At 41.8% G+C, this 14,225-nt stretch overlaps 1 protein-coding gene across 5 annotated transcripts in view; it reads right to left on the bottom strand.

Moving 5' to 3' along the window:
* The window catches only part of zmiz1a (zinc finger, MIZ-type containing 1a), a 127,023-nt gene that overhangs the window by 29,740 nt on the left and 83,058 nt on the right, over positions 1-14,225 (bottom strand). For 4 of the 5 annotated variants that reach the window (XM_042501725.1, XM_042501727.1, XM_042501728.1 and 1 more), the window contains 3 exons: positions 12,424-12,535; positions 9,072-9,185; positions 2,790-2,895 (listed from right to left, as the gene is read on the bottom strand). In XM_042501725.1, the coding sequence (XP_042357659.1) occupies positions 2,790-2,895; positions 9,072-9,185; positions 12,424-12,492 (289 nt within the window). In that variant the 5' untranslated portion in view covers positions 12,493-12,535. Of the gene's footprint in view, positions 1-2,789; positions 2,896-9,071; positions 9,186-12,423; positions 12,536-12,935; positions 12,954-14,225 lie in introns of those variants that run through there. The other variant, XM_042501726.1, reaches the window with a different exon arrangement.

Raw genomic sequence — 14,225 nt, forward strand, 5'->3', positions numbered from 1 at the left:
AAAAGGAAAGAAAATCACCAAAATTATTAACGTTTTCCCTAAATATCGCTAAAAAAATTAAGAACAAAAAGCATCACCAAATTTTTTGTACAAGAAAAAAATGCCAGTGTTTTTAAAAAAACATTTTTAAAAAGAGATCATGCCTTCCAAACCTGCATGTCTCCTTAAAAATTGGCAATATAATAAATTACAAATACTTAAAGATTTACGTTCCCTCAAAGCCAAAAATGTTTAAAAAACAATTTGACATGCCTAGTGGGCAGACAGAAAGGGTGAGATGGAACACGAAAAGAATGAAAAAACGTCCACGATGAACCAATAAACAAAAACACAGTCAAAACATTGTCACATGTCGACACATATTAAAGCTATGTTACGTCATTAGCTACAGAAAATAAATTCAACGTTATGTTAAATTAAGATAGTTTACGTTATTACACGCAACACATTTCCGTGATTTTTCCAAAACTTTGAATGATTTTTACTAGTTCCATGACTTTTCCAGGCCAAGAACTGAGATTCTGAAGTTCCATGACTGTTCCAGGTTTTCCATGACGCTGGGAATCCTGTATAAATGCAAGACGGAAAGCGTTCTTTTGACTGTCGATTTGTTTATGCTCTTGTAGACTCTCTAATTACCTACTGGAAGTCAGATATTAATTTGTGTAGTGATTAATTCCTAGTAAAGTGTCTCCCTCATTTCATAGATCAGCTGGAATCTGCACACACTCTGCAGAAATGACAGTATTTTGTACTGTGGTGAGAAATACACACGTCAACTAAATTTTGCAGCGACTCAAGGTGTCAAACTGTTAAAATAAAAGTAGGGTAGCAATAATTGCCTTATCAATGTCCTCTTTAACTGATGCTCTGAAAGAAAGCGTCAGCGTGATTGATCTGCAGTCTTAAGAGTCGGCTTCTTCCTCCCTAAGGAGCCCGCAGAGAGCATCCCAGACTCCTCGGCCCTCGTCTGAGGCTCTCAGGTGTCAGATTCGCTGCCCCTCTGTCGCCATGCGGGCTGTCAGAAGATTTTGCTGGGGCTGCACAAATAACACGCATTCATGCATGTGCAGACAGAGTAAGAAATACATAAATATGACCTACAGACAGAGCTGACGGAAATGTAAACAAAATGTTTGGCTGGTGCATTTGTAAGAGGGCATGCATGCCTCTCTGAGTTCAAGTGTGCATCACGTCTCTCCTGTCGCCCTCCCGTCTGCTTTCTCAGACAGACGTCCTTGTAAGGGAGGTAAGACGGATGCTCAGTGAGTAAGATCTGCCCTGAGTCACATCTGCCTCCCACCCCGACAGCCAGCCTGCCTGCCTGCCTGCCTTGTTTGATGACTAGTCGCATCATATCTCCCACCCCCCCTCACCCCCCGCCACCCCGCATAATTACACTACAGTTCCCATTTGTCCGCTGTGCATAAACAGCTCTTCCTGAAACCCAGTGCTGTCTTCTATTAGATCCCAGAACCATCAGCAGGCCTGAGGATGATTCTGACTGTCAGTCGGGGCCCAGACAGGCAGCCAGTCCGAGCCATGCCTGGACAACAATCACATTATCCCAACACAGGAACACAGACAGAGAGAGAAATACAGCAATCAATATTGTACACTGACGTCTGTCTGACCACTTAAGTTCCTCCCAACAAGACGCTTCCCACAACAACTGAAAGAGGATATTGAGCTGTTCATATCAAAGAACAGTGAGAGCAAAAACTAATACATTTCTGCACATTCAACACATTGTAGCTCGTACGAGGAATTATGGGATAAAGTTTCACAGCGTTACTGTTAGTGTTACTGCTGTTCCTGTTATGAAACTGTGACATATTCACAGTGTCGGAAAAACAAAGGAATCAAGACGGTTTCATCAAAACCGACTCTCACTCCTGCCACTTATGTAACTGCCGAACAAAGGTTTATCTGTGTTCTGAATGGCTGGCTGCGGATTTGTCAGGTCTCTGTCAGGCGGAGTGAGTGGTCCAGCACACATCAGCGACACGTCCCCTGCCATCCATCTCTTTCGCTCTCTCCCCTCTCCCGCCTCTGCACATTTCACTTTGACAAATGTACACGACCAGGCTGCTCCTGCAGGACTGTGGGAGGCGGGTAGGGGAGGTATGGATCGGAGGGGGAAATTGGATTTGATAGATAAATGTCTGAGGATAGCATTACTGCTTTCTCTCTCTGCTGCCTCATGTGTGCGTGCATGCAGATTATGCACATGCGAGTGTGTGGAAAGACTGTTGAGTAGACTGTTTTTGTGAGGCTACCACCCGGACAGCTCATCTCAATAGCACATTAATGTTTAATGGGGGCTAAAAATATCTGACATTATAATGCTCTGTGGGCTTTTTGTTTGATGTCTGTGGTCGCAGTCGCAAATCTGCAAACCACAGAATGAAGGTAACTGTATTTGTTTTAAAGCACTGACAAGAGCAAAATAAAGCAAAAATAATACACAAATTAAACTGTCTCATAGTTTAATTATGAAATGCTTTGCCAACAAAACATCCTATTACCTTCATATAGTGCTCAAAGATAATAAGCAGCTATGTTGTGCATTCATGACCTGAGCAGGATAAAAAAACACGTCTGACTGGATTATGACTTTAAAACATACAGTGAGTTGTTTTCTGCTTCATTTCATGAAAAAGTGAATAATTGCAGCATGAGGAACAATGAGCGCCATGTTTTCCACTGTCTCGTGAGTCAACAGCAGTAAATGGGATGATGTATGAGCATGCACCTGCTGGCGTTTTAGTAGAGGAGTTGGGTCTTACCTGCAGACTTGGGTGTGAATTTGTCCCTGTTGGCAGCACACACAGCCAGCAACCTGTAGCCCAGATCCAAGTCGAACCCCTGCTGAGCAGCAACACGACTCACCACCTTTGGAGAGAGTGATGGATTGTGAGTAAAGCTGCTGCCCTTTAGGTTCTGATAGGATTAGCATTATATCAATCGCTTTTTAGTCATTACTTAATTTTAATCACATTATTTGATGTGATTTCAGTGTTGTCAAGACACTGGAATTCATATATTAGGAATTAATATCCAATCTAAATCAATATCTTGAAAAATAGCGATATTCTCTACCTATGTTGATACTTATAGGAAAAATGACAACATTGAGGGCATACAATTTTTGGATCTCTATTAAAGAAAGAAACAACAAGGCTACAACATGACAACGATAACTTTTCTTTTCTTGGCTAGCAGCGGAGAACAGCAGAATTACTGCAGTAAACATAAAAGATAGATGTGGGAATCAGGCCCAACGATACGATATTCCTGCGATACTCAAGGCAGGACACAATATTATTGCAATGTTGCAATATGCTGAGAATTGTAACAGCATAAATTGCGATTCATTACTTTTTCAATTGCAATATATGTCACCAAATGAAACTTTGTCAACATCTGTTTAGTCTTAAAGATAAAGTTGTCAGTCTGTTAATGTCACAACAAATCCTTTTCATTGGAGCAAATTGTTCCTAGTGGACTGAAAAAGCTATCTATTTTATTATTCTAATAGGTTTCTGTAAGAATAATTTGTAATTGTAATATTAATCATTTATATTTTTAAAAAATCAATACTTGCCGCAGTGTATCAATACAATATTGCCATGCTAAAATACTCTGCTGCATCAATTTTTCCCCACTCCTAACTAATGCTAATTATTGAATTGAATATTAATGAAAACTATATTCTTCTTACGGTTGGGCACATGCTCAAAAGCTGCTCAGGTTGTCACACATTCAAAAGGCAATTAAGCGCAAGTAAAAGAACAAAACAAAACCTTGCAATCTTAATTTCATTCTTATTATGGAACAAATGACAGGGAGTGTGCAACTGAAAATGGACATTTAACACAAAGGTGGACTCAAGTTACATAATATCTGGGAGTTTAATCACGTAGAACAGGTTGTTATAAAATATTGTATAATATCACTCAAAATGTCATTTTTGCATTCCTCCTTGCATGCCTCCCTTACCCGTAAGTCTCTGTTTCATATTTATTTAATTTAACCTTTTGAAATGTACACACAATTCTACTTTTTACGTTTATTTATTTTTGTTTTTTTTTCTTTTCTTTTTTAACCATCATTTTTAAGAGGTCCTATATCAAAAAAAGAAAAAAAAAAAAAAAAAAAAAGACAAACAAGCGAACACTACATTATTGCAAATTATTTTATATGATCAAATTCTATCCATCTTTAACTCTGTCTTATGCAAAACCATAGAATATTGATCTCTTACATGAATAATGAATGCTAAATAAACAGCCATAGTTAATGCATGCTAATATTTTCGCCTGCTTCATTTTGTTAATATTTTGCACCACTGTTATCACTGAACTTCCTTTTTCCTCAGACAGACACACAGTCAATAAACACACACACACACACAGTGAGATTAATGTGGAGTCTGCAGTCTGGATTGCTCCAGTGATCCAGTCAGGACGAGTCTGATGACTGCATCAACCTCCAAAAAAGTGAGAGAGCCAAACCACAGTCGCTCTGCACAGCGAGCCGAGTCTCTGAAAGGTTATCATCAAACAAGCCTGCTCTGGCCTTAAAATGAACACAGTTTGTCTCTGGACTAAAGGTTGCCGCTTTAATTACCCAAACAGACTGGGAAAAAAAGGGTATTAAGGTGTCCAGCTAAACTGACCACTGACTATGTGTCAGCAGCATCCCCTGAGTGAACAAAGGTTGAAAATCCTCTCATTTTGAGAGGAACTGGTCCCCAGCTAGAAGGTTTTAATAATCCTTCAGTGCTAATGACTTCAAAAAGACGTCAAACATTTATGGGACATATAGCAGGGGGGCTCTCGGACTTTAATATATAACGTTAAAGGGGATGCTGAGTGACGTTAAACAGGACTCAGGAGACAGAGGTGAATCATTATTAGCAGGGAACCCCCTGTGCTTTTATCTGCTAACACATGACAACTCCTCTGCTCCCTCTGACCTCAAAACACACATTAACGTTAACACGGTCAGCCGGGGCGCCACGGAGAGAGTCAACGCAACAGCTAGCAGGGATCATAAAGTGCCTTTGTCGCAGGTTATATGGCTGCTAGAGCGCTAAATGAAACACTATAGATGGGGCTCCCACACTGTTTTGTCATGTCATTGTCATGGACACAATTTCAAAACTTTTCCATGACCTTTTACGGACTAATGATTCATTTTTTTCTTGGCCCACTCGCAGAGCGTTTTTCCAAACATATCAGATTTAAACATAATTTCAGTTAGCCGGCAGACTTTAAGAAATAAACGGGACGCAGGGAGAAAATATAGAAATGGACATGATGGTAAAAAAACTGTCATAGATGGACACAAGTTTAAAAATTTCTGTTCTATTACCTTATGTGAAGAGTTATCCACTGAAGATTACTGTAACAATTTCATTTCATACAACAAAATTCCATGACTTTTCCAAAAACTTTCAATGATTTTTAATCCTTTGAAACCTGGTTTGACATCAGTTTTCTTGAGTGGCATACAGATGCCTTTTTAGGGGTGTTTTGAGCACTGAGCAAATTGGTTTGATTTCTCAAAAACATGGAAAAAAGGCAATTAATTGACCTGCAAATTGCAAGATTTCAGGAGTTGAGGGAATAATGTTGAGAAAACTATGTTTATAATCATTATAATTATACATTTTAAATTATGTTACACAATTGTTACTTTCATTTTTCAGGTAATTTCCTTGTTTGTTATTGTTATTTTACTTTCTTTTTTTGCTTATGTTCAGGTAATTTTGTTTTATTTTCTACCAATTTGTTATACATTTTTGGGTAATTTCTTCTTCACATTGCCTTTTTTCCATTCTTGAAAGAAATCAAACTAGTTAGTCCGATTTAAATGGGTTAAAAAATGACTTTTCCAAAACTCTCAAATATTTTTACTTATCCCATTACTTTTCCAGGCCTGGAAAACCTTTTATCAGGTTATTCATGACTGTGGAAAACGTGTATAGAAATGATGTCAGTAAGCAGGGTTTATTTGATTGTTCTGAAATGATGATATACAAATCTACAGTTTTAGTAGATCACGGTGAATTTATTGGAAGCTGTTGAGGAGACATTCCAGGGATAAATACACCACAACGTAATCTGTTCAACCCGACTGTGTTATGCAAACAACGACGGTTCTGACAAACAGTCCAATCATGTCGCTGTCAATCGTTTAATTTCCTGCGTGAGTGAGTGTGCCCTGCAGTTTGCACGAGGCAGGCAGCCAGCTACAGAGGCTAGCATAGATTCAACACGGATTTTACAGTGTTTCACCTCGTAAGCCTTTTCAGCTTAATCTGCCTCTGAGGACGAACATCCAGGCCCATACTCCTGTCAATATGAGAACAGGGCTCCGAGAGGTGCTGGAGGGTTACTGGGCCATTGATATTTTTGTTTATTTATTTGCTGGAGGGGAAAAAAGCACTGTGGCTGATTTCTGCTTGTTTTTAAATGGTTGTGTGTGAACGACAGCTAGTGGCAGAAATAATACAGATGTCTGCCTGAACTGACATTCAGGGTTTCCACACATAGTCACGGTCGAATCGAATCAAACTGTATTCAAACATAATTTCAGGTAGCGAGGCAAGAAATGTCAAGAAACCTTGTCATATTATATATAATTAAAATTATGTTGCATAATTATTATATTTAAGCACTTTTTTTAGGTTATTCCCTGAATTGTTTCTGTTTTTTATGTTACTGGAATTTTTGAGAAATTTTTCAGGTAATTTCCTTTTACTTTTTACTATTTTTGTGGGATTTTCTTATGATTTACTACGTTCTTTTTACCATTTTTGAAAGAAATCAATCCAATTTGCTTTTTACTTTTCCAGGTTTTCCATGACTGTGGGAACCTTGGACATTAAAAAACTCAATATATATATCGATAAAGAAACCCAAAAATTGTAAAGCAGAGAGGGCTAATAGTGCAGCAGTTATGTCATCTTTTATTGGCTCTGGAGTCGATACTCCACCGGGGACCAGGGATGACCTCCACATGTGCAACATGCCAGAGGGAACAAGTGTCTCCACATTCAGTTTCATTCAGCTACGGCAAATCTCATGGGCTTTGAGTGATGCTCAGTCATCTTTACATTTCAGTGCAGCGCTCTGACACACAGCCAACGAGGTAACATTAGAATAAAATCCTTGAACGAAAGCAAAGGCTTGTTGCACGCTGTAATTCTCCAGATAAGAAGCCGTTTGCTCTCCCAGTCTGATGAAACAATTTAGCTGATGGAAACGGCCCCATGCTGAGAAGGATCTCAGTGGTGGGCTCCATTGTATGGCTCTTTATCAGCCTTTAAGAGGCTTTTATTGTGATTTACACATTAATGAGCATTTATCTGTTTGCTCACGCTACCACTTCAGCCGGGGACAACGTTCCTCCAGTGTTTCAGAGGCTGATCTCAGAGACAGATGTGTGAAACTTTAGACTGTCTGCTCTAAAGCCTCTTTCACACGTGTGGCTGTGTGTGGAAGTGTGTGAGGTGTGTCACACACCTGGTGCAGGCCAGCCCTCTGGCCCCGAGCCCAAATCGATGAATGGTAGCTGGTGAACTGAGAAGGGATGGCCAGGGGTGACTGGCTACCCACAGCCCCATTCAAGCCTCTTTTTCAGTGTGTGTGTGTGTGTGTGTGTGTGTGTGTGTGTGTGTGTGTGTGTGTGTGTGTGTGTGTGTGTGTGTGTGTGTGTAAAGCACAAAGTGGAGAGGAGCAGTGGGTGACAAGGACTTTAACCTCTGTCACTGGCCCCTGACGGCCTGAGCAACTGCCTGGATAACTGCTGGATACAATCTGGTGTGAATACAGCCTGCTACTAACTGTTGTTACGCAAATTTGGAGGGAAAAAAACAGTGTCCCCAAGGTCATGGAAAACCTGGAGAAGTCATGGAATTTCACAATCACATTTTCCAGGCCTGTAAAAGTAATGGAGCTGGTAAAAATGATTTAAAGTTTTGGAAAAATCACAGAAATCTGTTGTGTATAATAAATTAAATAACATTAATGTAAGATAATGGTAAATTTATTTTCTGTAGCTGTTGATGTAGCGTAACCTTTAACATTTGTCAATGTGAGTCAATGTTTTTGTTGATGTTTTTTCATTATGCAAGTTTCTTCACTTTCTCCCTCTGTTCTGTCTCTCCATTCATGTCTGCCCACTTTTAGCTTAGGAGAGGGGCATCCAGCTTGAAATGGCTGTGTTTTGTATTTCTTTTTCAACTGATTTTTAAAGAAAATATGCCTTTCAAAGTGGTGGGCTGGCAGGTTTTGGAGTTTTCTTTTCATTAAAAAAAAAAAAGGTTTATAAAATTATAAAATGTTTTTTTCATCATATATATATTTTGAAGATTTTTTTGTGGTAATTTTTTTTGACATTTTTATAGTAAACTTTTAAGCGTTTTTTTTTTTTGCTTAAATATTTTATATATTAAGCAAATCACGCATTTTGAAAGCGTGTTTTCTTTAAAACAATCAGATATTTTTCATATTTTTGGCAAGTTTCATAGAGAACTGAAAAAAAGATTTTTTCTTTTTTTTTTTGGAATGGATCTTTATATTTAAGAAAAAAAAGATACAATTACAAAATTACACCAAGTAGCAAAGACAGAAACTTAAACAGAAATTATTGTTGGACTGTCAAATTTTTTACGATCCTTGAACATATCATTGGGGACGCTGACATTATGTTTGAATAGAGTTTGAATCTTATTTGTTTGAAAACTGCTGGTTGAGTGGGAAAAAGAAAATATTTGGGGTCCTTGAAAAATCATGGAAAAGTTCTTAGATTTTGTCCATAAAAATGTGTGGGAACCCTGTAAAAGCATAACCCAAATACTAAATGCTAAATATGACTATGACATGAATTTTGTTTTAACTACAGTCTAGGATAAATTGAATGTAGGTAAAAAGTGTCAGAAGTGGACACATGAGCCCATCTTTTCTTCCCAAGTATCCCAAATCTAATTATTGTTTTGCTCCTGTCTCCTAAAAAGTACCTGAAAAACCCAACGAAAACCATAATTACTGTTTGCGTACCGTCAGACATCCCATGAGACTTTGCTCGAAAGGTCGCTGGAAGGCCCGGGGATCTCCACACCAGTCGAGCAGCTCTGTGGCCGCTGAGTGGAAGTTGGCCGGGTTCTGTAAGTGCTGTGCAAACACAAGAGAAAGCAGACTGCCATTAGAAACAATGGGAAATAATGACCGTTATTTTTTTTCTGATTAAGAACAAATTGGAAAAACACTGAAACCAAATAGTTTCGCAGCCTCATGCTCTCCCTCCAAACTGCCTTGATTTAATGTCTTGTGTTTCTGCACAACCCTGTGAGGACCTTGACTCTTTCCAATGTACGCCCACTCAGGGCTCTGCTGCATTGTGGGAAGAAGATCACACCCATATCAACAATGATGCCAGTGTTTCCTGTTAATCTCTCTTGGCAACACCCAGCCCTCACCCCCATGACCCGCGCAGCAACCAAATCTTTCCCTCCAACCCTCCTCTTCTCTCTTCCCCTCATTCATTGCTTGTTTTCAGAATGTAACAGAGCCTCGGTCGGCACCAGAAGTCCACTGGCTGGCTCGGCGGCTCACAAAGAAAACAACCTTGGTCCTGGCAGCTATGTGTGCAGACTCAATACGCGCCGTTGGTGTGTTGTCTAATCTCTTTCACTCTCTGTCTGTCTCTCTCGCTTGTTCACTGAGGCCTGAAACAGTTGAGTCTTTTCTTCCCAGTGTCTGAAGGCTACTCAGGCTGGCAGGACACAATAAGCGGTTTTTAAAATTGGGCTCCCTTTCTTCACGGCTCAGGAGGTTAATAGCTCTGAAATGGCGCAGAGCTGCAGCCTGTTTAGTCGGCGAGATTGAGCCCACTTGAAAGCATTTATTATTCTCATCTGGAGCTGAAGCGTCTTGTTTTGTGTGTTCTCGCGGAGAAGGTAGGACTATTGTCTTTAGGGGGCAGCAGAGGTGAGCGTTTTTGAAAGGGCAGCTTTTCGGCACTGTGCGACAAAAGAGCTCTTGGGTGCGAACGCGGTCCAACATGTCAGGCCCGGTACCCGCCCGCCGAGAAAATCTCTGAGAGCCCCCAATGATATCATGAGCTTCAAGAGAGGCTTTGAGTGACTCATCTTTTTTGATGTGAAGATTAGCCGTTACAGAGCTCGCTGGCGACTCGAACAGAGGTTTGACTGATGAAGAGAAGCAGGGAGAGCGAGAGAAAGTGATGCTCTCGTTGAGTTAGAGGGAGGAGAAGAGCCTGCTCTAGATGAGTGATATAATCTGGCATTATTGCTGCTTGATGGGAGGCGTATCAGCCTCCAGCGCGAGAGGAATCAGAACTGGCGCAGCAGGGGCTGTCTGTCTAGATCTGAACTCACAGCTCCTCTTGCTGCGGCGCTCGCCACCGACTCTGCCTGACAACCCTGACTCTGGTGCGAGGGGGAGGACAGCGGAGTGAAATAGCTCCGCTGAGTTTTTTTGGGAGGAGGATGGGCTCCTGAGCTGTTGTTGTTGCTGTTCAGGGTTGGATGAGGACAAGAACGGGGAGGTGGGGGGAGCAGCAGCAACAGTGATGGGGGTTTCAGCAGACAAAGAGCCAGACGTTTGACAGACTGTCCTCTGTGAGATGATGGACTGACTTACCTCTTTTCAGGCCAGCCGAGGATCAGGCTGTTCAGTGCCTACCTGGCTGCATGAAAAACAGCACAACACCTGGCGCTCTGCCAGCGGCTTTCCCCGAACCAAAACAACACCCTGCTGGCAGAGCCGCCACGAGCTCAGAGCTCACTGACTAACTCGCTGCCTTTGAAGTCTGCTTTACTACGAATTCTATTACAGCCAGAGCCGAGGAGTATATAAACCCAACTACAATTAGTGCATTTATTAAGCTAGACGTGTTAACTCGGCCTATTTAGGGCTTATCAGTGACGCCTGAGAAAATAATTGAGGAGGCTTTGTGAAGTGAGTGGTGTCAATTCACGCAAATTCTGCTCATTTGAGGAAAGCTGACATTTTGGAAATAAGGCTTTTGACGTCAAGCGCATCGTTACATGCAATCAAAGTAAAAGAGCCTGTTTAGATAAAGATTATGACAGTGGGTGCTCAGGAGTTTAGGTGGAGGGTGGGGGAGAAAAGGGATATGTCACCTCATAATCGCAAGCTCAAAGCATTACCATTCACCAATTCACTGTAAGGCACGGTGTCATATGGATGTTGGGAGATATAAAGGATCACACCCACATAGCATAAACAAATAAGCCCACAGCCTGCCAGCCAGCGAGTTCTTGTAGACTATTAATCACAGGCAGAGGCGGTAGCCCAGGGTTATGTCTGACTGTGTCTTTCTGTCTGTATCAGTCTGAGAGGAGTCTCCTGAAAGCTGGCAGTCAAGGAAGCGTTTAGGCAAAACCACAACAAGGACCGGCATACGTCAAGAGTCAGGAACGTGATGTAAGGGAGCACAGGACCAGGGAGGGGGAAAGTCTGTTATGTTGCTCTTTGAAGTCTCTTCTTGTGTTCGCTGCCAGATATGCCTTCCCCTCTCTCTCTTTTTCTCTCTCTATGACCCTGTGCAACATGATCTGTGTGACTGGAGCTAATGGCCAGAAAAACTGATGTCCATATAAGGTGCTGAGAGGAGACAGGACTGTAGGAAAGGAGAGGAACAGGGCTATCAAATGATTCACTTTTCAAATGCGATTAATTGAAGAATTTCAATAGGTAAACCTGATTTTTTAATTACGTTTTCAATTACATTTTTTTGCATTTCAAAGCCCCGTACAGCCTCTTAAAGACAGAGTTGTCAGCTGGCAGTTAGCGTGGTTTTAAAAAATGTATGCATTATGTACGGACCTTACTCGCATCGCAATTAATACATTAACGCTGACAGCCTTAGAGAGTAAATGCTCTTGTGTCTTTAGAATCCAATTTGCATTTTACTGGATAAATGACTCTTAAAGGGAACCTATTATGCTTTTGGGGTTTTCCCTTTTCTTAATGGTTTTGTATAGCATTTTGTGCATGTGGAAATTCTCCTAAGTAATAAAGCCCAAAGTCCAAGCCAAAGGGAGCTCTCTCTCCCTCAGAAGACACTGCTGGGAGGATGCCTGAAACAGCTCATTTGAGTTTCAGTGTTTACTTGTGTGACTTGATGACATCACAATGTAACAAATAGATTAGAATATGCAGCTGACCAATCACAGCAGGCTGGGCTTCTTGGGAGGCGGGACATAAGCTCAGACAGACTGTTTCAGACATTGATGCTGTAGCAAAGGGCAGTATGAGACACATGGTGTGATTTTTTTTAAAGCATGTAAACCTATTCTAGTAGACCCCCAAAATACAAATATGATCCCAAAAATGAGCATAATAGGGCCGCTGCAATACACACCTGTTTGATGCACTGCAGCCTGTCATTGGTCTGCTGAATGTGCCGGTCCATTGATGGTAGTGTGTTCATCTTGATGCCTCTACCGGGACGCCATTAAAAAAAGTTCTGTACTCTGTAAAGGAAGCAGAGGAGGAGAGGTACATCTGTTAGAGTAGGTTTCTGCCAGGTCACCCATGTGAAGAGTTTGTAGCCCGTGAAGTTCAAATAGCAATTTAGCAGCTTGACAAATTTTCAAACAGGGGAAGCCAGCTTGTTTGACTCATCGAAGGGCTCGATGCGCCTAAGCACGTGTTTTTTTTGGCAATGGTGTGAAACCAGGATGTTCCACAGCAGCGGCATTACTGACAAACAGAAACATGATGAAACTGAAAGAAAGCTTTATGTTACCTGTGGGAGAAAAATCGAACACTTGCTGCAACTGAGGAGGGACAATAACTGTTATCTCTCTTTTAAAGACGCGCACCTCACAGTCAAGGTTATCAGTGTAGCAAAGACAACAAATTTATACCCACATCTAACAGCAGATAAGGTTCAGCATCTCTTTATTTTTGTGTTTATGATGATCCAACACTGAGCTGCAACAACGTCATCATTACATCTCAGAGAAATGGAGGCTGGATTAATAAATATCTTGCTGGTTTGCCCGTGAGGCCTCCGTCCCTCTCTGTTTATCTCCATCAGTGTTGGTCCGCCTCACATTCCTCCACACAAAAGGCAAACTGAGAGACCACAGGTGGGTTGGGAGGGGGGGAGCCGGGGCTCTAGAAAGCTGCTCACTACTGATAAAGGGTCCCCCAAGATCCCCTGCTGTGAGAAACAGAGCGAGAGAGCGAATACGATGAAAGCGTAGTGCTCAGCCAGGGAGTTTTCATGTGTAATGCTCAGTCTGGTGGGCTTATCTTCGAAAGACTATTGCAAGTATGCACACTCTTTCAGTCTCCTTCTCTCCTACACACACACACACACTTAAGAGCATGTAAACACAAAAGCTCGAATTCTTCACTTTGATTAAGCGTAAAGGTAAAACTTCAAAGGAACACTTTGAGAATAAGAGTGTATTACTAATCCTCTGAGCTTAAGCATTAGCAGACTAGAATTACCTGGAGTGCACTCGCACACAGAGTCTGACACATTAGCTGCTCGCATGAGTAAGGGGGAATTCTGGAGCAAACGTGGTCAAACGGTGGGCAGGCATGTCAGGTTACACGGGTATGATGCTGCAGTGGTTGCTGTGAAAAGTCCCTACAAAACAGTGACATTCTGCACTCAAAGCCACTCTGACTGTGTGTAATATGACCATAACTTTGGGTGGCCTATTTCTGCTGTGCTGTGCTGTTTCTCGGCATCCAGCAGATGTCTCCCTCTCCTGCTGCTAACCAGCATGTCTCTTTCACACACTACACCCAGAGCAAGTGGTCCAGAGAGGGCTCCTTTAAGCCCTGACAAGTGCTACAAATCCCCTTCAGCGGCCAGGCAGCTCCACGGACCGCTAACAGGGCACGCTTCAGCCCAGCGCTGGCCGTCTGACCTTGTGGCTATTGATTAACTGTTTCTCCTCCAGCTCCCCTTCCTGCTGTCCCAACATGCCAAGACTGAAGAGGGAGGAGGGACATAGGACGGGGGTGGAGAAATCTGCCTCTTTTTTTTCCCAATAATCTTTCCCTCCTTTCCACTGTTGTGCTTTCACAAGGTCCAACACACACACACCTCCTCCCGCTAACAGGCTTTTGTTGTCGATGAAAAGACGGGCCCTCAGGTTCTGAAAGGAAAATGAGTGAGGGGGAAATTTGACTGGCTGGTGG

The sequence above is a fragment of the Plectropomus leopardus genome, chromosome 15 (assembly GCF_008729295.1).
Source record: "Plectropomus leopardus isolate mb chromosome 15, YSFRI_Pleo_2.0, whole genome shotgun sequence".
Taxonomy (NCBI): domain Eukaryota; kingdom Metazoa; phylum Chordata; class Actinopteri; order Perciformes; family Serranidae; genus Plectropomus; species Plectropomus leopardus.